This window comes from Zootermopsis nevadensis, unplaced genomic scaffold, assembly GCF_977971745.1.
Source record: "Zootermopsis nevadensis isolate Lab colony 2312 unplaced genomic scaffold, Znev_1.0 Znev_ptg000020l, whole genome shotgun sequence".
Taxonomy (NCBI): domain Eukaryota; kingdom Metazoa; phylum Arthropoda; class Insecta; order Blattodea; family Termopsidae; genus Zootermopsis; species Zootermopsis nevadensis.
In genome coordinates, this window is record NW_028259152.1 from 7,088,301 (window position 1) to 7,112,732 (window position 24,432).

A 24,432-nucleotide genomic window follows, 5' to 3' on the forward strand; every position below is an offset into this window, starting at 1 on the left:
TTGAGACAAGAAATATTGATTGTTTTGACTGTTCACTTGGCCACTTCAGTCTGGAGGCAAAACATCTGCCACAGCTGTAATATTATAGGACTAGCTTTCTTTCATTTTGAACTGAGCTTTTTGACAGGCCATGTTGAAATTAAAGGCAACATATAGCATTGCTAAAGAAAATAGTTGCCTCTTCTTTAGTATCTCTCCACTAGCACAAATCATCAATGGTGATTACAGGCAAAAAAGATAGTGATTACAGCTTATTTTTCAAACTACCTGCATTGTATTGCTGTTTTTATATATTTTTAAATTTTAAATATTGGGTGATGGGAAGGACAGTTAATATAGGCCTATTACCTTTCTTGATTATCAGGAAGTTATAAAAATTAATTACCTTTATTTATATATTTAATGGTACAAATGCATGTAGCATGCATAGGAATATGCATGGTTGTATAATTGAATTTGTTATTTTTCAGGCATCATCACCTAGAGAAGCTTTTGAGTCGCAACGTTCTGGGCATTGCCCTGTTTTACGACCTGGCCCAGCATTGGGATGCAATTTTTGCTGGAATACAATTGATGGTCATGGCCGTATCTTACGTCGCAAAACCAAGTACCACTGCCCTGAATGCAAGACCAACCTCTGCATTGTGCCATGTTTTCAAGAGTATCATGAAAGGCAACATGCTGGGGGAAGCAGAGAGACAGCAGGTTCTGTCTCACCTACCATCATGAAGATACTTCCTAAAACCAGTTCTATATAACTTGAAGGTAGGGCCCTAGAAAACCTACTAGTCTTGTATGTCTATATAAAATGCATTCAATTCCAATATTTTCCGTTCACTTTTCTGTCCCTCCATACCCTTTATCCTCAGACTATTTTAGATAAGTTTTACTCATGTTAAAGGCATATTTTTTAATGAAATGATGAACCAGATAATTAAAATGGAATACTGAGATATTGTGAATACTAATCCATCCTGTGCCCCAGGTTACATATAAGGTTGATAGAAATTTTAGGGTCCCAACATTTGTTTTCGTGTGATCTGTGATGAGACTAGATATGCTTTTATGTTGCAAGTGGTGATTTTACTTATTTAACTTTTGTAGCTGCCAAAGAAAAGTCCTTGACCCAGCTGCAAATGTTGTATGTGTAGAGTTTCACACAATAATATTTTTGTATTGATATTAATGAGTCGATATATTGGCTATATTGATATTCAGGTGTGATATGGTCCATAACCAGTATAATTTTCTTAAGTTTTTAATTAGTAAAAATAATGTGGTGTATATTGTTTAGTTGCAGAGTTGTTTATACTTGGTGAATCATTTTGTAAGTTTGGACAATTTTTATTGTACAAGCTTAATAATAAACGCTTCATGTTATTACAGAACATTGCATGTTATGAGAGAACATTTTATTCTCTTTCTCTTCAGTTTCCATATGAATTAATGTTTATTAATATTTTGTAACTTGTATTTATCAGATATTGATATTTTCATCAGTGTTATATTGATAAACCGATATATCGACTATAAAAATATTTGTGGATCAACTTGTCTCTTTATTCTCCTGAAACATACTGTTATTAATGTGTGTGTGCACAACAGTAATGCATACTCATGCTACATATTTTTATTTTTAATAGTGACATAACATATTTAGTTAACAACTACTTGCTAGTGTCAATAACTTTGATATTATTACAGGCAACTTGCAGTACTGGTATATACTGCCTTGCATTAAGATTGAAGGACTGGTTTCTTTAGGGTTTTTTATGAAGTTTGACAAACTTGAAAGTGAGCGTAAGGAAATTTTCAGCATTATACATGCTGCAGCCATCATTTGTACCACCTAACATGGAAACTTTAAAATAATTTTAGCTCTGTACAATGGAACTATTTTTTTATATTATTCATTATGTATATTTATATTAGAGCTGGAATTAATTCCAGGAAAAAAAATTAAAAAAGCAAAGAATGTCCCAATAAAATTGTTAATTGGTCATTTAATTTCTCACTTGAATTGTATACAATTAATATATAGCTTATATTATGCAATGCATTACAAAAGTCTCCTGTCAGATCTATAATATAAATAGATTACCCTAACCAATTTTTATAGTGCATAGATCTTCCTATATCTAGTGTTATTTTGTTGCTAGGTAAGTATTTAATGCTTAAAGTAAGCGCTGTGTAATGTCACAACAGTAAATAGACTATATATATCACATGCTTTCAGACTTTTAATATTAATTTTTCTTTTGTCAGTGGACTGTGTTCTGTCATTATAAATATGGAATTTTATTATTTTCATACAGTTTACTTTAAGAAAAATTTGTGCAGAGAATACTTTCATCCTGAAGAGCTGGTGTGGGCAGCCGCTGCCCCACAAACACTTTTTATCTGGCCTAAGTAAAGTTTACTTTTTAAACACATTATTTAATTTATGATTGTAATCTGTTTGTTGTATAAAATATCAAGGTGTTTTTTGGTTTAGTGTTGACATAAATATTTTTAGTTAATCATTACACTAGCTTTAATTTTGGACTAGCTACTGGTAATAACTTACTTCATATGTGGCTGTGATGAGGAAACTAAGTCTGTCCCAAGGCTACTTGAGGTTACTCATGCCTATTGTGGAGGTCTTTTCTGTTCTGTTTATGTAAATCAGGTTTCATTCCCATACAGGAAAGCAAGAGTATTTGATTTGCATATCTTTTCTGATCTTATTCCTTGTAAGTTGTACACAGATAATTTACATTTACTTTTTTTCATTTTTATTACAGTTAATCTTCTTATGTGAGGAATAACGAATAAGGATATCAAATTATCTCACTTGTCAGATCATTTCTTTTTTTATAACTATTTTACTTCTTGCAGTGTGTTTCTTCTGAATATTTTTTTTCTCCCCACTTTCATGGAGGCATAGTGTTTTTAAATATACAGCACCACTTTAGGGGCATATTCTGTGCAACAAAACAATAAAATAATGTCTGTAAACATGAGTATTTAGACACTCTTTTTGAGCTATTTCTCATTTGAAAAGAGAAGCCCCTAGCACTGTTTATGGAGCCATCTTAAAAGTACTGTGTGTGCTACAGCAGTTAATGATGTAGCAGAACTACAACATAGGGTCGAAGACCGATGTAAGTTAATTTTTAACATACCTAGAATCTTTTAATACATATGACAGTCTTTAATGGGCCATGCAGTGTGATGTGTAATGTTAGAATCAGTAGCTTTTAAATAAACTCTTTCTGTGGATGGGTTTATACTTCATCTTTTGTAATTCTCCTGAAATAAAATCGACCATAACCTAAAGATAAAGCATTGAAGGACCCATTTGTACATAGACTTTTCTCATTGTTTTTTTGCATGAAACATGCACCTAAAATAGTGATGAGTGTGTATTTTAAAAATATGCTGTGTAATTAAATTATAGGTTTTTTGTAATTCCTTTCAGCTGGCTATAAAACTTGTATTCCCACTGCTGACTCTTATTAGTTCATTATTTGAAATCAGTTAGGGCTTACTGTATACTAAAATCTTTATGCAAAAACAGTAGCATTATTCTGTTTCCACAACATATTTATATTTTCTAATATCACCAGTATATAGATCAAATGGAATCCGTGAGATGATGTGGCTTTACCTTCTCCAATGTTTATTTACCATGTGATTTTTTTTATTTTGGGATGTTTAGTTATTTCATTACTTATACATTCTTGCAACTCTGATTAACAAAAACCTTTGTCTCTTCAGTTGTGAGAGATGTTTGGTTTGTCCGTTAACAGATAAACTTCGTAATAGAATGTCATGATACATACTTTCATATGCCAGTGCTGCAGTTGTGGTCTGTCATGCCCCCCCCCCCCCCCCAAGTGAGTTGTTGAGGCAATGTTTTATTGTATCTGGTAACTAAATATGTTGTGTCATTTTAAAAATAAAAAGTTTGTTTCAGGAACCTGTTTAATAGAATCTTGAATATGAACTTTCATTTTTGCTCATTCCTACAGTTGCATGAACGGAAAACAAATGGAGGCTTGGAGCAAACACTTCCTAGTGTTTGTGTGCAATTTCTGAGATATTTTATTCAGTAATAGTTTCTCTGCCAATACTTTTGAAATCATTTTGTCATACTGATCATGTCAATTTTAAGATTCCATTACTTTATTCCCAGCACTTCTAGCAATAATGAATTCTCCTCGGGCTACCAGCTGTGTCTGGTGGTTGAAAGGTGAAAACACCAATGTTTCAAGAATCATCCTCGGCCTCGGGGTACTGAAGTATGAAGATGGTCCTTGAAACATTAGTGTTTTCACTTTTCAACCAGCTGACATGGTTGGTAGCCTGAGCAGAATTCAATATACTTGGTTGCTGTGAAAACTTCAGATCATACTTTCAGCAATGATTCCATTGTCCCACCCCACTCTCAAGTGAATTCAGCATTACATGTAACATATTTTGAAAATGGTGCCTCACACTGTAATCATAAAGGTTGGGTAACTGTTACCATAAAGCTCCCAGAAAACCACCATCCTTCTGCTTGTTACCATTCTTACAACATCTTTGTGGATTATGAATTGTCATTGTTGTGCTAAGTATAAATCACAGTTAAAATATAATTGGGAGGGAATGTATAGTTTATACAATTTCTCTCCTAGAAATATGATGTACATATTGTTCAGTACCTGTCTTTACATGTTGAACATGGTTTAGGTGTGCTTCAACTAGACTGTAAATAGGTAAATACAATTTATTGTCACTATTAACATATTAATAAAATATTTATTTGTTGTTAAAATTGTTTAAGCATCGAATTAAGTGGTTATATACTATATGCGCCACCTGACAAACTGAAAAAGAGGATGATATGGAAATGGTAGTGCTTTAAACATTGTTGATTGTACAAAAAGTCCAAAAATGTGACATATTGGATGTGCATTTATAATTGTTGACATTTGTCGTTCTTAGATCAGTAACATAAAAATACCTGAAATGAGTATATATATATATATAAATGCATACATATATTTTTAAAATTTTTAAATCTGTCATTCATAATACAATCTTCTAATTATTTGTATATGAAAGGTTGTTAACATGTGATTTGTTGTGCATAATCATGTATTTTTAAAAAATTATCAGCCATTATTTTTCAGTCATGTATGTTAGAGAAATGCAAAACTATTGCTCAAGTGATGTTGTTTTTTCTTGAACTTTAATGAGTGTTACAGTCATGTATGGAGCATGTAGCTTGACTTAATCCAGTAGTTTACCATGCTTATATAACTAAAATTAATTGAACCAAATTCCACACTACACATAACTACATTATCTTGGGCCCTCTATTGCTTATGATATGCCAAAAGAATATTATGGGAGAAATTGATATTAATATTTCTAACAGGGAAGAAAACTTTAAATTTAAAAGAAAAAGTCTCCAGTTCAGTCTAAAAAGAGACCTTTTATTAAACATCACCTGGAGTAGATTAAAATGAACAAAGCATGACATTTTTCCCATTTACTGGTATGTTAGATGTGCTCTCATTTAGCCACATGCTGAGTTCTTTTATAACTTAAGGTAGGTGAGTATTCATTCATCTGTCACCTGTATGGATCAAAACTTGTTGGTTGTCATGTGTTGGTTGGTCGTATATATTAAGCAGACTTAAAAAAGTTAGTGTAATCGAGATGTTTTCCATGTTGTCAATACTGAGCCACCAGAATCTATAATTTCTTCACCAGCCTGTTTGTATTTATTTTCACTCTTTATACATATGTCATATTCTACAAAGTATAGCAGTAACTTGCACAGCAAATTTATAGCCAACACATTTCTCATAGCTAAGTCAACATGGTACCTGAATATTTGTACACGAAATCTTAGAATCTTGTATTAGCAAACTCATACAAATTTACGATACCTGTCACCAACATTTGGAAATATATTAGACTGGGGTAAGGAGAATTATGAGTCACTGCCTACTAGGCTAATTTAGTTTAAGAAATATTAATGAGTAATGTTATAATGAATTTGTGTATTTTTAGGAGGCAGCCCTGTTTTAGTGAACCCTGTACCTTTTTTCTTCCATTGCTGTTTTAATTATTCAGTCATATGGGAGACATGGAGACAAAGTTCCACACATTCTAAGCCTTGACACTAGACGACTCTGTCAGAAATAATGCTGCTGAGAGAGATTGTAAACTTGATAATAATCGTTGGTCTAGGGTGTGCATAAAGTAAGTATGAAAAATAACTCAGTTTGTTTTGCATGAAGTGTTTCCTGAACTTCTGGAACAGTCCAGTTAAACAGTGTTGTTCAAAGCTGAAAGACTTGTTCACAGGATAATTATATTATAACTTACATAAAGGTGCCATGCTGTTGTGACAAAGGAAAATAGTAAGACTGAATACATTTAATATGTTTTATGCTTAAGAAAGCCTATGATTCAGTTGAGAGGGAAGTACTGTACAACATTATCATTGAATTTGGTACACCTATGAAGTTAATTTGGCCAAATGTGTTTGAACAAAACCTGCAGTAAACAGTAAAGTCTGAATAGGTAAACATTTTTATGATGCATTTCATATTTAGAATGGTCTAAAGAAGAAGATGCTTTATTGATATGCTATTAAGAAGACTAAGAAAAGCAGGAGGAAACTGAATTGTAAGGGACAGCTTTTGGTGTATGCTGATGATTATTTATTGGAGAAAAAACATACTGTATAGATGACCAAATGTTGCAACCGATCATGTCTTATGTTATATAGGTCCTGGGGCTGATTTTCCTGACATGTTTTGTGATTTTCCGCAGTTCATCCAGGAAAATGCATGCGGTAGTACTTTAAATTAGGCCATGACCACTTCCTTCTGTCTTTCCAATTCGCTATTTGTTAATAGTTCTATCATTTAGCACTCTATAGTCTTACCTGCTGAGGCCATTATTAAATATATTATATATTAAAAACAAATAATAAATAGAATAACACAGAATCTCCATTATACAATAGTAAGAATGTTGATCTAGAATTAAATGCAGGGGGACTAAGCATGTGTTTGTAACGTGTGACCAGAATGAAGACAAAATCATAATGTAAACATGGCTAATAAACCTTTGAAAATGTGGCAAAGTTTAGATAGTTGGGAACAATAGTAACTAACCAGAATCTCATTCAAGAAAAAATTAAGAACAGATTAAATTTTGAAGATGGCTGTCTTCTGGGTTGTGCCATGTAGCCTGGTAGAAGTTTACAGACGTTTCAGAGGTCCTTGCTGCCTCCATCATCACCCTGATGATGGAGGCAGCAGGGACCTCTGAAATGCAGTTCATTGGCAGGTTCATGTAATTCTCAAAAAAATTGTTTCAGGATATTTGTGTATGCTATCAGTGTTACTGATGAACTGGCTAAATGAAACCCGAAGTCTTCCCACAAATCTGAATTGATATGATGTCATAACATTTTGTAGGTTTTTCTTTATGTATATTTAAACCAAATCGAAATTTCTCTCTTCATAATGCTATTACTGCTATGAAGAATTTTTCAGTGTCTGTGCTCTCTTTACAATGCCATGTTATGGCAGTTTACATGGAAAATATATAAAATAATAAATATGATAAGATAAACATATTTTCCAATTAATAAGATAGGGTTAGGTTCCCAAAGACGTGTAAGATGTAAAACCCGTAATATTCATCTGCTGTACACTTCATCATTTGGAGTCATGATGTAATCTAATACATTCTATTACATATATATCTGTGGACTTCTTTCTAATTGGAATATGTTTCGTGGCAAATATTGGAAAAATTTGTGATACGTTTCTGTATACTTTTTTTATGAAAATGGCTGCCTTATGGGCTGTAGCACCATGTATCGTGGTGTAAGTTTATTAGGGTGCCAGAGGTCCTTGCCTCCATCATCAGGGCCCTACACAGTGCTACAACCCAGAAGGCAGCTATCCTTATACTCACTGCCATGACAACCTAAAATTCTACTTTATTAATGTTTATTTCTCCCATACAATGATTAATGTATGTCACTGTTAAAATTCCAAATGCTGTGTCATTTTCATCCTGCTGTAAATATATTCAGCATCTTGACTTGTCTATAAATCAAAGTATATATGTTCATATTGTACTATTTTTGGATAATATGTATTTTAACAGTGAAATTAAAGGGAAGAGTTAATACAAATTCTTGTGAAATAATATCTTATTTGTAACTATGTATCATATATGTAAACAGCTTTAATATATTTTGGTTTGACTTGGAAGATGCTCAAATATGTTACCTTTGTTTGTTGGTAGAACCCAGCAGCCATGCACTGCTTATAAAACAATGCTGAAAAATGTTATTATTTAAATTAAATGCAATGCAGCTTTCCAGATTACATGTATTTTTTGTGCCTGTGCTATGTGGAAGTAACTACATACAGATAAAGAATGTGTAACACGTGATTACTTGTAGGTTGTTTTTTATATCATACTTAAAACAACACATTTACTAAAATCTAATAACATTTAGTTATGTATTTTGTACTTCTAACACAAATTTTCCTTTAGACATAGGTAATGTGTTTCAGAAATTATTTTATTATGTAAATAGAAAGTGACTGAAAGTGAATATACATATATCATTTACAAAATATGCAATAGGTTGTTATTAAAAGAAGTTTAATATGATTTATATTGTTGGATTCATTTTAGAGGTTGTTATGCAGATTACTGTTTCAAATGATTTATGTAAATGTTGACATACACCTTTGCTCTTACCACTCTACCTCTGATTCAATATAAGTGGGGTGCGGTTATAGATTGGTACCAAAGTTTGTTCTGGAATAAGTACCTCCATTTTTAATTTTTGAAGAAGATATATTAGTTATATTATTTGCTTATTGTAAACTTACATAAAACTGTTTTTCAGAGTGTATAGTTTACAGCAGTTTCCTTTTGGTATTCAGACTAAATATTATGGTTGTTCCCTCAGTCACTCACATTGATAGTAGCACTTCTCAGAAAAAATTTCCATTTTCTTCCTTTGCCCATTAGTAAAGCATGGCAGCAAGAATGAAGGAGCAAAGTGATTGGTCTCTGGCCTTCTTTATATATTTAGCTTTATTATGAAGTTAATTTCTATAGAGTATTGGTGTTGGATGGTATGGAAGAAATAGCTGCTTTGATAGGAATCACTGGTGTTGATACTGTGTTCTGTGTTTCTGAAACTTACACTCAAATAGGTGTCAGCAGGCCAAGAATAACTTTAGAAGTGAATTGTCATGGCACATAGTGTCATAACCTAGAAGACCACAGTCTGAAGTCTTGCTGTTGTGAAAACCTCACATCTGATATATATTGCACTATTTTCAATTCCTGATTCCATATTCAAACTTCAGTGGACACTATGTTAGTTCCACGATAAACTTGTATTTTCTGAGCAGTCGGAAATAGTTCAAGGCCTGTCTTCATTGGCTTTTGAAACAATTTCCATCACTTGATTTCTTATTCTCTATTGTGACCCTGAGAATCTCCCCATAATCAAGGTTGTGTTAAGTCGCTTCTCCCATATTATGAACAAAAATGGGTGATCTACCACAAATTCCAGGGGAGGCGGTCTCCAAGAACGACTTTCAAGAATTACAGCTGAAATCATAAGAATAATTCAGTTAAATTCAGGTCTTTTATTAGAGTGTTGGTGAACAGCAAAGAGCATTTAACTTCATACACTAATAGAAATATACACTAACAAGAAATAGAATGAAACAAAACTAAACTAAAACAATCACTCTAGACTTTCCCATACAGATAAAATGTCTTAAAAGGAAATGATGTTTTTGCTAAATATGTCCAAAAATGTTCATGTCATTTGCAATATTGGCACACCTAGCTGTCTCAGCACACTGTTCCCAATTTCATTCTTACTTGTCCGGTACTTAAGAATGTGTTCTCTTCATCCATTCATGTAGCTGCATTTCAAGTTATGGTACAAATTAACAATAAGTAGCATAAGTTTCTGATCATGACTTACCAGAAGAAGCACCAGCCTCAGTTCCCAGTTCTGTAACCTCCACAAAGGCTTTTTGGAGAACATTGCTCACATAAAGCTCTGCAGAGCCAGTAATGCCTGAGAAATTTGCATACCGCCGATCGAACATGTCCTTCATTCCAAGCTGTGGATAAAGAGTGTACCAAGCATGGCTTCAGTTATATGATCTTCATAATTTCATGCGCCTTACTGAATTTCAGATGTAAGTCTGTTTTTTCATGTGAAACTATATTGTTGTAAAGCTATCATACTGTAGATAAGCTGCATAGTAATGTTTTGTTTCAGACACAAAACATTGCTTAGGGATGGAAGCATTCTTCTTTACTTTGTGCACTTTGCACAAGGAACACATAACATGTACATAGGATATCAGAATGCAGGAACAATTCATTGGAACAATCATAAACATAGGTGCCTGAATCTGTAAAAGTGTGAAAAATGTATGTATTATTTAAAATCTTAAGATATATGTGTGTAAACAAGTTGAAAAGCTGACCTATAAATTGTAAAGTAATGTTTGTCCTCCTGAATCCCACAGAATGTTCACACACATTTAAAATGTTGGATTAAATGGCAAATGTTGATTTCATAATAGTTCAACAAATGTATACAATGCTTTATTAAACATAAAAATTATGGACATCACTGTTGCCATATTTTATATCCTTCCTACTGCCATTTCACTAGATTTACTGTTATGCAAGTTATGGAAAAGTTCTGTCATGTACATGATTATTGCAATTTTTACATCATAGTCCTTATAATTTTTATGGAAGGCATGTATGTGATGAATGTGTATTTTCTGAATATTGTGTTGATGTGTTAACATTGGATATGACTTATTATGGACATTTTCCATCATATTAGTTTTTCTGAAACATAACATTCCAAAAGGAATCGTTCATCTCTTCTTGCCTGATGACGGAAACGGGTCCAGTTTCTGAGGTGCTGTGTTTGAGAAAACTAAGATGATGTACAATGTCCATAATAACTTATGCTTATTCAATGAAAAATCTGTCTTAAAAAATCCCATCAGCTATAATAAGTACAACTCTATTACACAAGTATGTAAAATACACGGGTCTCACTCATGAAATGTACTTCAGCCAAGCCCAAGTTGGTAAGAATGTCTGTGTAAATAATTCTACTGACAGGAAAAGTGGCTCAGTTTGTTTCGCTCATTTTGCTGCACTGCAAGAACTGAAATAAGGTTCTCACCTCCATCAGATTGTTCTTCAAATTCAATGAGGTTTCTGTCTTGAACTTGGGTAGTGTGACATTGAGCTCTTCTGACTGCATGTCCCTGAAAGTGCTTGCTAGTTCAGCTGCATGAAGGCCAGCCTCTAGATTGGAGATGCCCTCCAGGTCATCGGGCAGCAGTATAAACATGCTCATCGTCTCTCCCTGTGACAGTTCCAATACTGTTTGTTAAATAAGCCTTTGTGTCTGTTGTCTTACTCAGTACTATAGACACAACTTCATGATTTTCCATGTTAGTGGTCAATAGGATTGAAAATGTTAATGTAGGTTCATGAAATGTTCATGCTGAAAGGTCTGTCCACATAATATTTTATGAAAATTAAGAATAACTACACTATTGAGACCTTTATAATTGTACTCTTCAGCTAATACTGTGTGGGTGACCAAATCAAAGAGGATGAGAAGTGTGAGACATGTAGCACACATGAGATGGATCAGAAATTCAGGTTTACATGGGAGGTAATATTAAGATGGAAACGGTGGATTGAATAAATCTGCTTCAGGATAGTATCCAATGGCAGGTTTTTATGAATGAGCAACTGTAAGCTTCTTAAGGAGAACTCTGCTCCTTGTATATTTCAGGTGTTAGTTTTTAGTGGATTCTTGTAACTTCTTTTTCAATTCTGTGCTGGAATTTAATAGTTAGCAGTTGGCAATGAAAGAACTTTTGTGAATATTCTCCCTCTAGCAGTCCACTCAATTTAATAACTTAATAATAGTCTCATGATATACAGAATATAAGCAAAAAAGGTAGACAAGTACTAATGAACTGACTGGCTGACAGATGCAACTAATCTAGTAAGGAAAGGTGTCGACTTCAGGATAGTTTTACAACCTAGGACTACCAAAAAGAAAAATGACAAAGCTACCAATGTCAGTGTACCTGTTTAAGGTAAGGAACAAGTCCTGTTGTCAGAAGTATTTTACATTCATATGTACAGAGCATGCATACCTCATATGGAAGTTCCACTATTTTTGCACTTAAATTTTCTGAATGTTTAAAGCCAAAGAATGTCTTCATGTGCATCATTGGGATTTCAACCTCTTCATTTCTGCTGATATGGAACTTCTCCAGCTTAGTGTCCTCACTGTTGAATGGCTGTAGCCACTGGGCCTTCAAGTACACAGTATTTACAAGTACCAGGCGAGTGAATACATTTAGCACACCTGAAAGACAGTTCCAGAAGTTACAAAATAACTTAAAAGTCCTTCACACAATAGGATGACAAAATTCTGGCCAAAACATCATCAAGAATTATGAGGACAAATAAAATGAAGAACTAAACAGCTGGATGAATCACACATCCATAAGCTGGTGCTACAATTTGTGGATTCTTAGAATTTGTAAGCCTGGGAACCAGTTTCATGTCTCATTACCAGAATGCAGGATAAATTACTGTAAGGATAGCTAATAAATAATTTGAAAATGTAAAGTTCAAGTATTCGGTGAAATTTCAGGTTTTCACAGTGGTAAGGAGATGACTCTTCTGGGATGTTGTGCTGTGTAGTCATGTAGAAGCGTACTGACATTTCAGAGGTGCTTGCTGCCTCCATCATCACCTCTGAAGCATCAGTAAACTACTACATGGCACAATATCCTATAAGACAGCCATCTTCACTTGAGAATGATTGTAACAAAAATTAAATTCATGTTGAAATTATGAGTATATTAACAAAAGGAATTTCTACCATTCACAGGTTTCCCATGACCTGAAATCTTTTGCTTTGGCACTTGGTATCTTACTGAAAGGTAAAAACAGATCAAGAGTTTCCAAAAGAAGTGCTGAAGAGAATATTTGGACCTAAGGAAAATCAAGTAACAGGAGGATGAAGAAAGAGCCATTGTTTAATTATAAAAGCTTATTGGCCCATATGTAAGTCTGGCTTCATATGGCTCTTCAAATTGGAAGGAGCATCCCATAAAATCTGTGATACTTCCCTAATGTTGGATTTTCTACTGTTGAAGAAAGGAATATTATATGGGTGTACAGGGAGAGAACCATGACAGGACACATGAGTTTTTCCATGCTCTAGTTAGTCTTAAAGCCTTCTTTAAATGAAGCTCAAATTAAATGTCAATTTTATTGGAAAACTACCCATACATAATGACTTAAATACACATTGCATAAAGACCTGTAACGTTCATATGAGCTATTTTTATGCAATGTACACAAAATAAATTCAAGGAAAACTAATGCCAAAATAGTAACTGCTGTATTTTTCTTTTTATGCATTCCTATAAAATAGCCACAAAAATTTGTTTAAACCCATCACATTTACAAATTTGAGAACCCTGTGAATCCTGCACTGAATTTAAATATTTTGAATAGTCATTCTGTTGGTATGATTTTCACAAAAATTGGTCTACAGTATTAAACCCCTGAAGACAAAGCTTGTTCAAGTAATTGTTAATAATTCAATCCATACTGCAAAGAAAACATAACAGTCCTCCATTACAAAAATCAGCTTGTTAATACTATTTAAGGAAATAATCCCTGTATACACTGAGAATAATTCTTGAACCCATAAATACAAAATGCAGAGCTACTATTAAAGCAGGTGATGCATAATAGTTTGCACCAGACTTTAAAGGTTTGGTGATATAAAGGGATAAACATATATACAATAATATTATTATTGTTATGGGAAACATATTTACCTGGTCCAATCATCTGTATTATCTTGTGACTTGTTCTCTTCTCTACCCAGTTATTGATGATCCGTCTTGCCTTCTCAGAGTTTTTTTCAAAATCCACTTCTTTTGTATCTGATCCAAATGACTTCCTGATCACTCTACGAAAGTCTTTCAGAACATTAAAATTGGTTTGCAAGTACATTCTGTTGGCTATCTCCAGATTCACACTTCTGGAACTCTGTGAACGAAATTGTACTTTTCAATAACATTTATTGTAAAGTAAGGATTTATGCCCCTGCAATAAGGGGCTGCCATCTGGACTTCAGCGCTGGGATTTTATGGTTTAGGTATATACTAGACCAGTGTGATGCATTATCAGTTGGACTGCAAGTAAGCTGTGAGACATAGTCAGTAACGGTTAAGGTGTTACTCCTGAATGTATGACCTTTGTCATAAGTATGATCTTAATTCCAGGTTGTCTAAGTTTGAAGCCTTTACACATTTCCTAAAAATATATGTAATTCCATACTGTATTACTGGTGTTTCAAGTAATTCAGAGAAGTGTGTCAGTTCACCTTCATATTTCAATAATTTCACTCTCCTACATAACATTCTAATAAATATTGCCTAATAGAATGGTTGCTAGTCCTGGATCACTTGACATGGGCTCAAGCCCTGATTAGGGCATGAGCTTTGTCTGCAATTTTATCCTTTTCTGTGAAGGAAGAGGTATTGCAGTGGTCTGATCCTGACTCCAGATAGTCCTAATGCTTATCTAAATGAGTTTTTAGAAAACATACTGTACAAGAGATCTGGGTTGAATCAGGCTGGGCAAAAATTATGATAAATATGGCCAACGGAAGTGTCTAACAGACATTCAAAAATGAAACATATAATCAAATCTTGGAGATGTGTCCATGCTTTACCGTGTTTATGGTAGTGTTCATATCATTCATTTACCTTTAGAGAACCCAGTAACTGTCGAAAACCTGTCTTGACAGTATCTTGGTCTTGAGGTAAATGCAGAGCTGCTGCCATCTGCTCAGCTGTGCGTCCCCTAGCACCATGATAAGCTATTGCCAGAGCCAAGTGCATGCTGACTGGTGACATTACAAGGCTCCCTTCAGGAACCTGGCTGCTAAGTGTCTGCAAGACAAACACGTCAATATTTCATGTACGATCAGTTGGCCATAGTGGTTATTCATTCAGCTGAAAGAGAGGTTATTAAAATTACTGTACATTACATCACCACTGTACTAAAGAGAATTAACTGATTGTTCGCTGTTTATTATGAAATGATAATCTGAAGGTAAATAACTGAATAATTCTGTATTTCCAGATAATTAGTCCACACCATTTCCAAATTGCAGTCAGGTACATTATTCAAGCTAGTTCTCTATTGGGTCTGATTACTGCCTCACCTTGTACAAACTGAGGGAAAACTTGTTGTTGGCACTGGCTACTGCATGAACTGTTGTTGGATCAGACTGTCCATATTTCTTCTGTTTAGTAACTGAAATACAGGCACATAGTTACATCTACACCTTTTTACACAGCACTGTTGTAATTATTTTTCTTCCCTTTCAATTGGTAAGGAATTTTGTTCATATCACTAAACAATATTTAAAACATTCTTTTTCCTGACAGAAATAATTGAAATAAGTAATAGGAAATGGGTAGATAGAAGAACCATCTGTTAGTCACAATGAAACTTTCTTCGAAATTGATGCTAATGGGGTCTCTACTCCCGCTTCAAGGATATCAACGAGTTTGTTACTTACAGCTTTGGCCAATCAACTAGAATTCTCAAGTTTTAAGAAGCAGTATGCGTCGAAGACATTATGACCATGGATAAAAATTAAAATATGGCTACCATTCCATTTTCTCAATTTGATGGTAATTGTTCATGAACCATTGTGGTGATTATTATGAATATACAAAAATGTTGACAGAATTTCTGTACATACAGTTTTGAACATCTATAAGACAACCATAAAAAATAAGAACACGAGATCTGATATGCACAAAAGGTCCATGCAGTGTCTGTCGTTGGCCGCCTTGACCACCTGCACGTGACCTCGGAATTCTAACTTGTGAGCTATATTGCATTTCATTGCTTCATTACAAAATTATATTTCCTAAATAGGTCTATTACATTAATAACACAAGACTTGTGTGTCTAAAAACCCTGCAACAGGGAAGTCAGTTCATGAGTTCTACCCAGAATTCTATTCCTTGTTTGGAATTGGTAAGATTTTAATGAGGTAAGCATATTATGTTCATTTATTCAATAAAACCGTCAATAAAAATAAAAATGTTTAGACATGAAAGACGTGACAAAACTAATAGACAGGACAGGGGCATGAAAAGTGGCTTGAAGCATATGTAGTGAAGTTTATTAATGACAATGACAGTAGTTCAGAAAGCTAATGCAACACAAGTTGAACAAACCAATGCCTTACATGCTGTGTCAAGAAACCATGTTGTGAAAGTACAAGAGTTTGAAGCATGATCATCAGAACTGCAGCTGCAGGGACAGCCATGATGTCAGCTTAGGGAAAACCTCAAAATGATTCTTTCATATTTCTCAACTTTAATTGGTACTTGATCTTTGGTTGCCTCTCATGTTTAATGTTATGTAGATGAGTTGTTTCATGCAACAGTACGTCTGCTACATTTGTCTTCCTTCAGCCGCACATGCCCCAAATTGTCAGACACAGTACAGTATAAGCAATAAATACATGGCACAGGCGTTGGGGTACAAAACTTCATTACATTCTTTTAACGTGTCTCAGCGCTGTAGTGGAAAATATCTGCGCAGATACATTGGCCTTGTTTTGTTTTTTTAGTGATCTTTCGTTTTGTCAAAGATCGACCTCGGAAAAACCAGATGACGTGACTACGTCATGACGAAATGACATAAAGATAGTAACTAAAAAATTGCAACGATCTGTGCAAATTATATTTTATATTTCGATTAAAGTGACAAGAATGAGGCTGCTCTCTAGAGCGGGTAGTCGGTAACCACGACTGATATAATTGTCCTCAGTGATTTCAATTTTAATTACTTCTAGTTCATTTGACGACGCTTTTTCAGTTGCTCAAACAAAAACTGTCGAATGATAGGATGATAGTGAATAATGAATTGGATGGGATGTGGAAGGAAGAGGTCGTGGCCTAATTTAAGGAGTGACTGAGGAATACCACGAACAACCCCAGTCTGGATTGCCGGTCTCCGGGCCTAGATTTGAACCGGGGAACTCCCGAATACGAAACAGTAGTATTAGCAACTCGATCACGACGTTCAGTTCAGTGATTTCAAGGACAGTACCTTAAATAGTCCACAACCACTTCCTCACCAACCTCTTACATTTAAGCTATAAATAGCCTCTATGGTTCTTCTCTTTATCACAACGTCGAGGCCGTTTCCGAGGAACTGCCCACCCTCGTATTCAACGAAAACAAGTGTTCTTTCTTCGGGGTTAAAACGACCGAAGCGTGAAGGTAACCACTCACTTCCATCTAGTGCCGAGATTAAGACAGCATCCCCATACGTCTGCATGTTGTGATGCTTACTTAAAGCGTCAGGCACAAACGCGTCTGTTTTTATAACTTGGGGGCTTCCCCTATATTTGCTGCCCTGACGGAACAAGTGAGTTTCTCTTTTAAATATCCAGGAATAATGGGAAACGTCCCAAACTACCTCCTCCCATAGTTACGAAATAGTAGGATAAGGACGAGAGGGGATACTGCCACAAAACTTTCCACTGCAGATAAAGACCGATGATTGAAGACTGAAACCAGATTATCCCTAAATGGCTGCGTTAAAACTTATTTATTATTCCGTACGGGGTCGTACACATCAACAATGATTGTCGGCGAACAGTGTTGGCAGTTTGCAAATATGATTCGTCCGAGTTTCGAAACAGTCTCCAAGCAAATAAGAGATCTCAAGAGAAGGATCAATATCAAGATTTAATTTAGACGAGAGGATAACATGACCTCACCTGCAAAGTCAGCGATGGCGGCAGTCAGCAACAGCAGAAGTAGCAGCAAACACGTTCTGGCCATCACGACGCTTGGAGCTCAACTGCCGCTCCTGCCGTGGCTTCCGTCACACAGCATCACGTCTTCCAAGCAAAAAGTGTGCAATCCCCCATGCACACGAGGCTTTGCACGGGACTTCAGAGCGCAGTTAAAAGTCGCGCAAATGCCCTGAGCCTTTACACGTTCCGTATGACGTCGAAGTAAGCGATGGGTTTCAGCTGACGAACACGTATCGCAAAGACTTAGTTCAGACTGAATTAACACTCAGCTGCTGTCAGCTCCATCCAGGCTTCTTTTTTGCCCGCTTTTACATCCATGAAAGTAGGACAGACACTTAACCTGTGAACTTTCGTTCTATGGTGGCTTATCCCGAGATGCAACGAAAGATACTTACCAGAAGTTTTTTTTGCGTAAATTGCGACACTTTGTACTGTGAACAAGGTGATGCAAATAGAGATTAATTTATTTCAAAAAAAATGTTGGGAACTAAACGCGACGTCATCCGTTTTTTTAAGGCTAAGAAAAATGACGAAGAAAACAAGTCACTTTTGCGTGGACTGAGCGTTATCGCAGATGAACTTCCATCACACACACACAAAAACGCGCGCGCGTAATATTTTGTATTTTCCATTTCCCTTCTTTCTTTCCTTTCATATATATTCTTCCAACTTTCTTCCTTCTTTCCTTTCATCCAACAGATTCTCCTAGTCATTAACGTAATAATGTCATGAAATTATAATATTGACTATTGACATGCCCAATTTATACCATGGTTTATACTTATTTATTTTATTATTTTTCTTCTGTTTTTAATTTATTTCTTAGTATGGTATGGTAGACGTAGTCCCTACAGCATTTTACGTGTACTTGTAGTATGAGTCAGGTTACAACAGTATGACAGTCATCAAATTGTAATTTGACACGGGGTAATCAGAAACCGAGTATAGACCTACAGACATTATTACAGTAAAATGGATCTTTATAACAAACTGCCCAAATGTGAATTGGGTAGAAGTATCTTAATGTCGTGTTCTGTTATGGTTTTTGTGATAACAGAGCTGAATGTACGTCTGAACCACAGAAAATTTTAACTTAATATCCCAAGTCGCTGTTAAATACTCAGTAGGTTTATGCCATGACGTACGTTGCCCTAGATGACCCCCCCCCCCCCAGTTATAAAATACTAAATTTCAAATGAATAAGCAAGCTGTTACTGTAGAAGATTCAGGAGTTTACGCGGCGTTAATATTATTGGTCATTAACACTAATTGCATTGTTTGAGCCGCTTACCTGAAAACTACAATATTTTCTGATATAAATTTCGCGGTTTGGCTGATTGAAATGAACTACCATGGACTTCAAGAGGCGACTTGAAGTGTTATGCAAATACACGTGTTATTATCAAAGTTACATGCCATTCATTATAACCGCAAACATGTTTCTGTGGTTGCATTTAAGTAGCATATTACTTATTTTTAGATCGTATGTGCTGTTATGCTGTAACACAAACATTTTCCTTGTGACCGTGTGTGTGTGATGTGGAAAATTATACTAATGGCCCGAGTGGTTCGTGTCCACGTTCCAACGTCCACGCGAGTGGATCTTTCCAACGTTCAACGTCCATGGGACAACATTGCAGGCGTGACGCACAAATAGCAACGGGAAGATAGTGGTGTATTAATACCGAGGATATGCACTGCTTAATCGGGTACGTGAACCAAATTCCGTCGACATTTAATTTATTATTATATCAATTGGTCTTAAGACAGGGTGACAATAACAGAGAAGCATGCGAGGCAACATTCCAGAAGACAGGTGTCAGGTAAGACAAATTTGTAAATCCTGTAAATGTTATTATGTAAACGCCCGTTTCTAACTGCTCTCCACTGTACGTGTGTTTGATGTTCAAGACAGAATTAAAGATGCATAGAATCAATCAGCTGTCATTTCCAGTTAGCCTTGACATGGAAAAACGTGTTTATGAGCAGAGTCCGAGAATCCAGCTTCAGTATTCGACCACAGAGTGCACAAGTTGTATGTTCAGTCGATGTTTCGAATGCATTACGAACAAGAACTAAAAGATCGTTCAATATTAAAAACATTCTCTCAGCGACTACGAAATGACGAACAGAAGGCCTGCTTAATTGACTTCTTTAGAGCTTGAAACAATTTATCTAGCGACGTATTTAAATGCGTCTGTAGTCATTTTAAACATGCTCTTTAGATATTTCGAAATGTTGCGCGGGTGTTATTTTGAGGAGCAGTTTTCTTTTAAAGCTGTTACAAAGTTCTTCACATAATACTGTTTCTTAAACTAATCAGAATTGGGTTTAACAACGTAACTAGCATAATGCTCCTTGTAATTGTCTTGTTCGTTATGTATCCTAGAAGTCTTTGTTGTGATAAGAAATAACCCTACTATATATACCTCTTCACCTTATCAATAGGCCTGTATCAGAATCGCTTGTGTGACCTGTGCAGTTGAGTGTTTCTAAAATCACTGCAATATTAAATGTGTTCTGATGTAGGCTAAGAGGCCTACGAATAAGATTTCATAGTGTCGGAATTATTTGTGTTAGTGCTTAATATGAATGAACTGAAAAGCAGCGAGTAGGCGAAACGTCCAGTTATCTTGTTTGTATTTTCTTTTGCTGTTATGACCTGCAAAAAGAAAGCGAGTCGCTGGAAAATTATACTTCGTTATATGCATATTCAGTGGAACGTTACAAAAAGCTATGCTTGCGTCATGATATTAACTCGAAATTCCTCAGTTTCTCGAAGAACGGTTGGAGCTCGTAGGATTTGAGGTTTTCACGACGGTGGGTCTGAAGATGGCTGTCTTCTGCAGTCTGGTAGAAGTTTACGGACGTTTTAGAGGTCCTTGCTGCCTCCAGCATCAATGGAGTGGAAAACGCGCGATGTGTTTGGTGTGTCTAATGATGTGTCTGAGGAGACACAAAATTAGTGACAGTTACCCGATATAACCTCAAAAATGATCTTTACACATCACAACAAATTATCAGTTATCTAGTTTACTGGGTCGTTTCGACCGCTTTTACCTAGTGTAACAATATTGCAGTGAGCGTTATAGAAGTAATTTTCCCCTGGGATTTATAATCACAACTCCTGACTGCGTATGGCGGGCGTGGAGATATCTCGGCAATAGATAGTGGTGAGTTATCACCTTCGCTGATCTGTCTCTTTTCCTCCGGGGAAATAACCCCTGGTAACCATTTGATATGGTCGGTGGAACTAAACGCCGGTGTAAATGTGACGCCGAGGAGAAAATCTATCTTTACGAGGAGTCAGACCCCGGTTGACCAGCACCTGCCATCTTGCTTTTCGCTGTTTCGATTTTAGTGGACGTGGAGGTGTAGACAGGGACTTCACGGCTCCTTTAACAGCGGCCACTAACTGATACATGTCCTTATGTAATGGTTGCTATATTAACCACGCATTTCACAGTGGGTTACTTGCTCATTTCAAAGCGCGCGCCTACCGAAACCACAATTATGTAACGATGTTTTCACAAATTTCTCTTCAGCGCTTTGCTGACAGTGATCCTGTTATGAGTTCAAGAACTCCCACAAAATTGTTCATGGTTCACAGAGGATGAAAACAGAATATGTTTTGCCCAGGCTTTCTCGTGCTGCTTTACGTGTCAGGAGGAAGAAGTGGGTGCTGTAATCCCTTTTTGCTGTTTTCTTAAGGACTGCGTTCTCCGTAAACGAGTGGCAAACTTAAAGCACTTCTCAGGAAATCGTTATATTACGCCTTAAAGAAAAAGAATTCTATGTTCATGCATGAGGTGCAGAAGTCAATTAATTAGCTTCGTTTATATGTAACGTTTGCAATCTAATACGCGTATCATTTTGAGGCAGAAGATGACAGCCCTGTGGGATATTCAGGGCTATGAATCACAATACAAAACGGCGCTCCAGAAGATCAGAATCTTCATATTACCACCGCGAGACCTAAAATCTTAATCAGATAAATATTTACCCACTTAGCCTCTACTCGGACCACCGCGTTTAAACTACAGATAGGGATTAGCTCTATCGATTGAGCCCAACTGAGTATCTCTCTCTGAAGACGGCCGAAACATCGTGGATTTTATAATTTTATTTATTAGGCGATGAAAAATATCCAGAAAATTCTTTACTTCAAGAACGCACCATCGTCATAAATTTTTAGAATCGAACTACTTTCTTCGTTACACGAAATTCAATTAGAACATTGCAGAAGGCAACGGTAAACCACTTCTGGATCATCTGCCAAGAACTTATATGAACAGGTCCCAGTCCGAGAAAAGGATGGAAGGATCCTGTTCATATGGACCTGTCGTCAGACAGAACACTAAATAATAACAGTACTTATCTTCTGAGCGAGTGACAGTCTTTCCTGAAATGTGAACGTATCATAACATATTAAGAAAACTGTAAAACAGATTTCATTTAAAAGAAATCTGTATTAAGCTTTTCTGTTTGAAAGCAGTTAGTACACAGATGTATAGGACGCTTTTGTGTGAAGGAGGCGATGGAGCGGTAAGATTTTTACCAAATATGCGTTTTGTTGTGGTGTTTCAATGTTTCTTATTTTATTTGTTCTGGTTGCTTTCAGAATTTAAGATGGCGCTGTGTTGCTGAGTATAAAACTGGAGACATAACATACTAAATCACACTCCAGCATTCGTGTCGCTCAGAAAGCTTTGCTTAACTCAACATGTTCTACAAGCTGGTAAGTATCATATGTTATACAATGGATAGTGACTATGTGCTTTGTTAAGAAGTCGTGGAATCAGAAATCCTACAGGAAAACTCTAGTTCACGTCTCAGATAAATGAGATGAAACCGAACTGAAAATGCAAACGTACTTGGCATTAAAGGTACATGCAGTCAATTCGATATATAGGTGTTTCGAACAATTATGATTAAATAATTCAACATCTTAATTTTAAATACATATTTTATTATTTTGTTCAGATTTCTTACCCCAACAACTTTGCCATGTGCACTTGTGATAATTCAGGTTGCTACAATTTGTCATAAGCAGTCCAATGTATCAGAAAGACGTAAAATATATTAATTTATTTAGATTATCCGGTTTAAGTATGTGTACTACGAACGCTTAGACTACACCATATCCACATTCCTGGATTAAACTACGAAAAGCCAATAAAATAAAAGGGAGTATCTAATGCACTAAAATAGCATTAAAAATTATATTGTTGTATCAGCTGTTCCCAACAGAAATTGGAGAATTCTATTTTTTTAAATTTTATTGATATTAAAATTAGTTTTACTTTATTTGTATTCTCCAATTTTATTAATCCCACTACTATGATGTATCTACATCATTTCAGGGATGTAAAGTGTTTTCTTGAGAAAATTTCAATAATGGGGAAATATGAAAGGTGTAAGTACCAAAGAAAGTGGACTGTGTTCAGGGTGCCATCAGCGAAAAAAAATATTGAAAGCTATTGGTTATAATATATATTTCTCGGTCTATTTTATGGAAGGACGCACTCAAACCATCCGCATGCAGCTAATACAATTGTGTTCCACTTCAGGTTCTGTTCGCTGCAGTCGCGATGGTCCAGGCTGAAAGGTACCCTGCGGGGTTGAACCCGGGTCTGTGCCCCAACTACCCGTACTGTAACTCAGCCGCTTCCTTCCACTACGCTCCTCATGCTGCTTCAGCAGCCCACAACTACGCTCCTCATGCTGCGGCAGCAGCCCACAACTACGCTCCTCATGCTGCGGCAGCAGCCCACAACTATCCCGCAGGGGTCAGTCCAGCCTCGTGCCCCAACTACCCCTACTGCAGCCACCATGTGCCAGTGGGCCCCCTCCCGGGGTATCACGCTCGGCAGTACCCCGCTGGAGTCAGCGCGGTCACTTGCCCCAACTATCCGTACTGCCACTAGCCGAACTAATCCAACAAAACTTATGCTGTCTTCTAGCATTTAGAAATAGCCAGGAAAATGAATATGAATTATCCTTCTGAGACAGAAACGTTTTCATGCTTTCAGGAACGACGACAGAGGACTCGACTATTGCTTGCGTGGGATGTTATTACGACGGCTGTCAGAGTAACTACTTCCTTCTATAACAGCAGCAGACTGCGAATTTCTTTAAATGTTATATATCAGATACACATTTATGTACAAACCATGTCATGTCATGCTAATACGTAAATATAGGCCTGTGTTCAAATGTGTTTCCTTATTTAATACCCCTGCCTACAAAACTTTAAAGTTTTATTATAGATCAATGTAATCAACAGCTGATACGCTGGATACAAAGTTAGAATTACAGGCTAGTATTTCATGTGTTAAACTGCTCAAATAATTCCCTCTTATCATGAAATCCAAATGTTCATCAACAATATTACAAACTCCCGCTATTAATATTAATTTTTACCCTGCTACACTAACACTACCATA

General features: G+C 35.9%; 3 protein-coding genes across 5 annotated transcripts in view; 2 read left to right on the forward strand and 1 right to left on the reverse strand.

Moving 5' to 3' along the window:
• BtbVII (BTB-protein-VII) overlaps positions 1–10,685 on the forward strand; it is a 37,103-nt gene extending 26,418 nt beyond the window's left edge. For both annotated transcript variants that reach the window (XM_087351741.1, XM_087351742.1), the window contains exon 8: positions 471–10,685. In XM_087351741.1, the coding sequence (XP_087207867.1) occupies positions 471–758 (288 nt within the window). In that variant the 3' untranslated portion in view covers positions 759–10,685. The remainder of the gene's footprint in view (positions 1–470) is intronic.
• On the reverse strand, positions 8,379–18,210 carry LOC110827733 (leukocyte elastase inhibitor). Its single transcript, XM_022059654.2, has 8 exons — positions 17,948–18,210; positions 15,362–15,453; positions 14,901–15,086; positions 13,965–14,178; positions 12,258–12,472; positions 11,264–11,449; positions 10,028–10,169; positions 8,379–9,642 (listed from the first exon to the last, which is right to left on the reverse strand). The coding sequence occupies exons 1-8, from the start codon at positions 18,009–18,011 to the stop codon at positions 9,509–9,511; spliced, it is 1,233 nt and encodes a 410-aa protein (XP_021915346.1). The 5' UTR covers positions 18,012–18,210; the 3' UTR covers positions 8,379–9,508.
• Positions 18,211–19,558: 1,348 nt separating this feature from the next.
• LOC110827734 (uncharacterized) lies at positions 19,559–24,202 on the forward strand. Of its 2 annotated transcripts, none has more exons than XM_022059656.1 (3): positions 19,559–19,695; positions 22,608–22,724; positions 23,557–24,202. In XM_022059656.1, the coding sequence occupies exons 2-3, from the start codon at positions 22,710–22,712 to the stop codon at positions 23,911–23,913; spliced, it is 372 nt and encodes a 123-aa protein (XP_021915348.1). In that variant the 5' UTR covers positions 19,559–19,695; positions 22,608–22,709; the 3' UTR covers positions 23,914–24,202. The 2 variants fall into 2 exon arrangements, with proteins under 2 accessions (XP_021915348.1, XP_021915347.1); XM_022059655.2 differs by having other exon boundaries at positions 19,577–19,809.
• The last annotated feature ends 230 nt before the right edge of the window (positions 24,203–24,432 follow it).

Excerpts from the sequence above, each read along its gene's own strand:
- LOC110827733 (XM_022059654.2), bottom strand. The coding sequence starts at position 18,011 with ATGGCCAGAACGTGTTTGCTGCTACTTCTGCTGTTGCTGACTGCCGCC. Across the intron at positions 11,450-12,257 it reads TAGTGGAACTTCCATATGAG|GGAGAGACGATGAGCATGTT; the intron begins GTATGCATGCTC and ends GAACTGTCACAG. Across the intron at positions 9,643-10,027 it reads TGAGGCTGGTGCTTCTTCTG|CTGTAATTCTTGAAAGTCGT; the intron begins GTAAGTCATGAT and ends TTATGATTTCAG.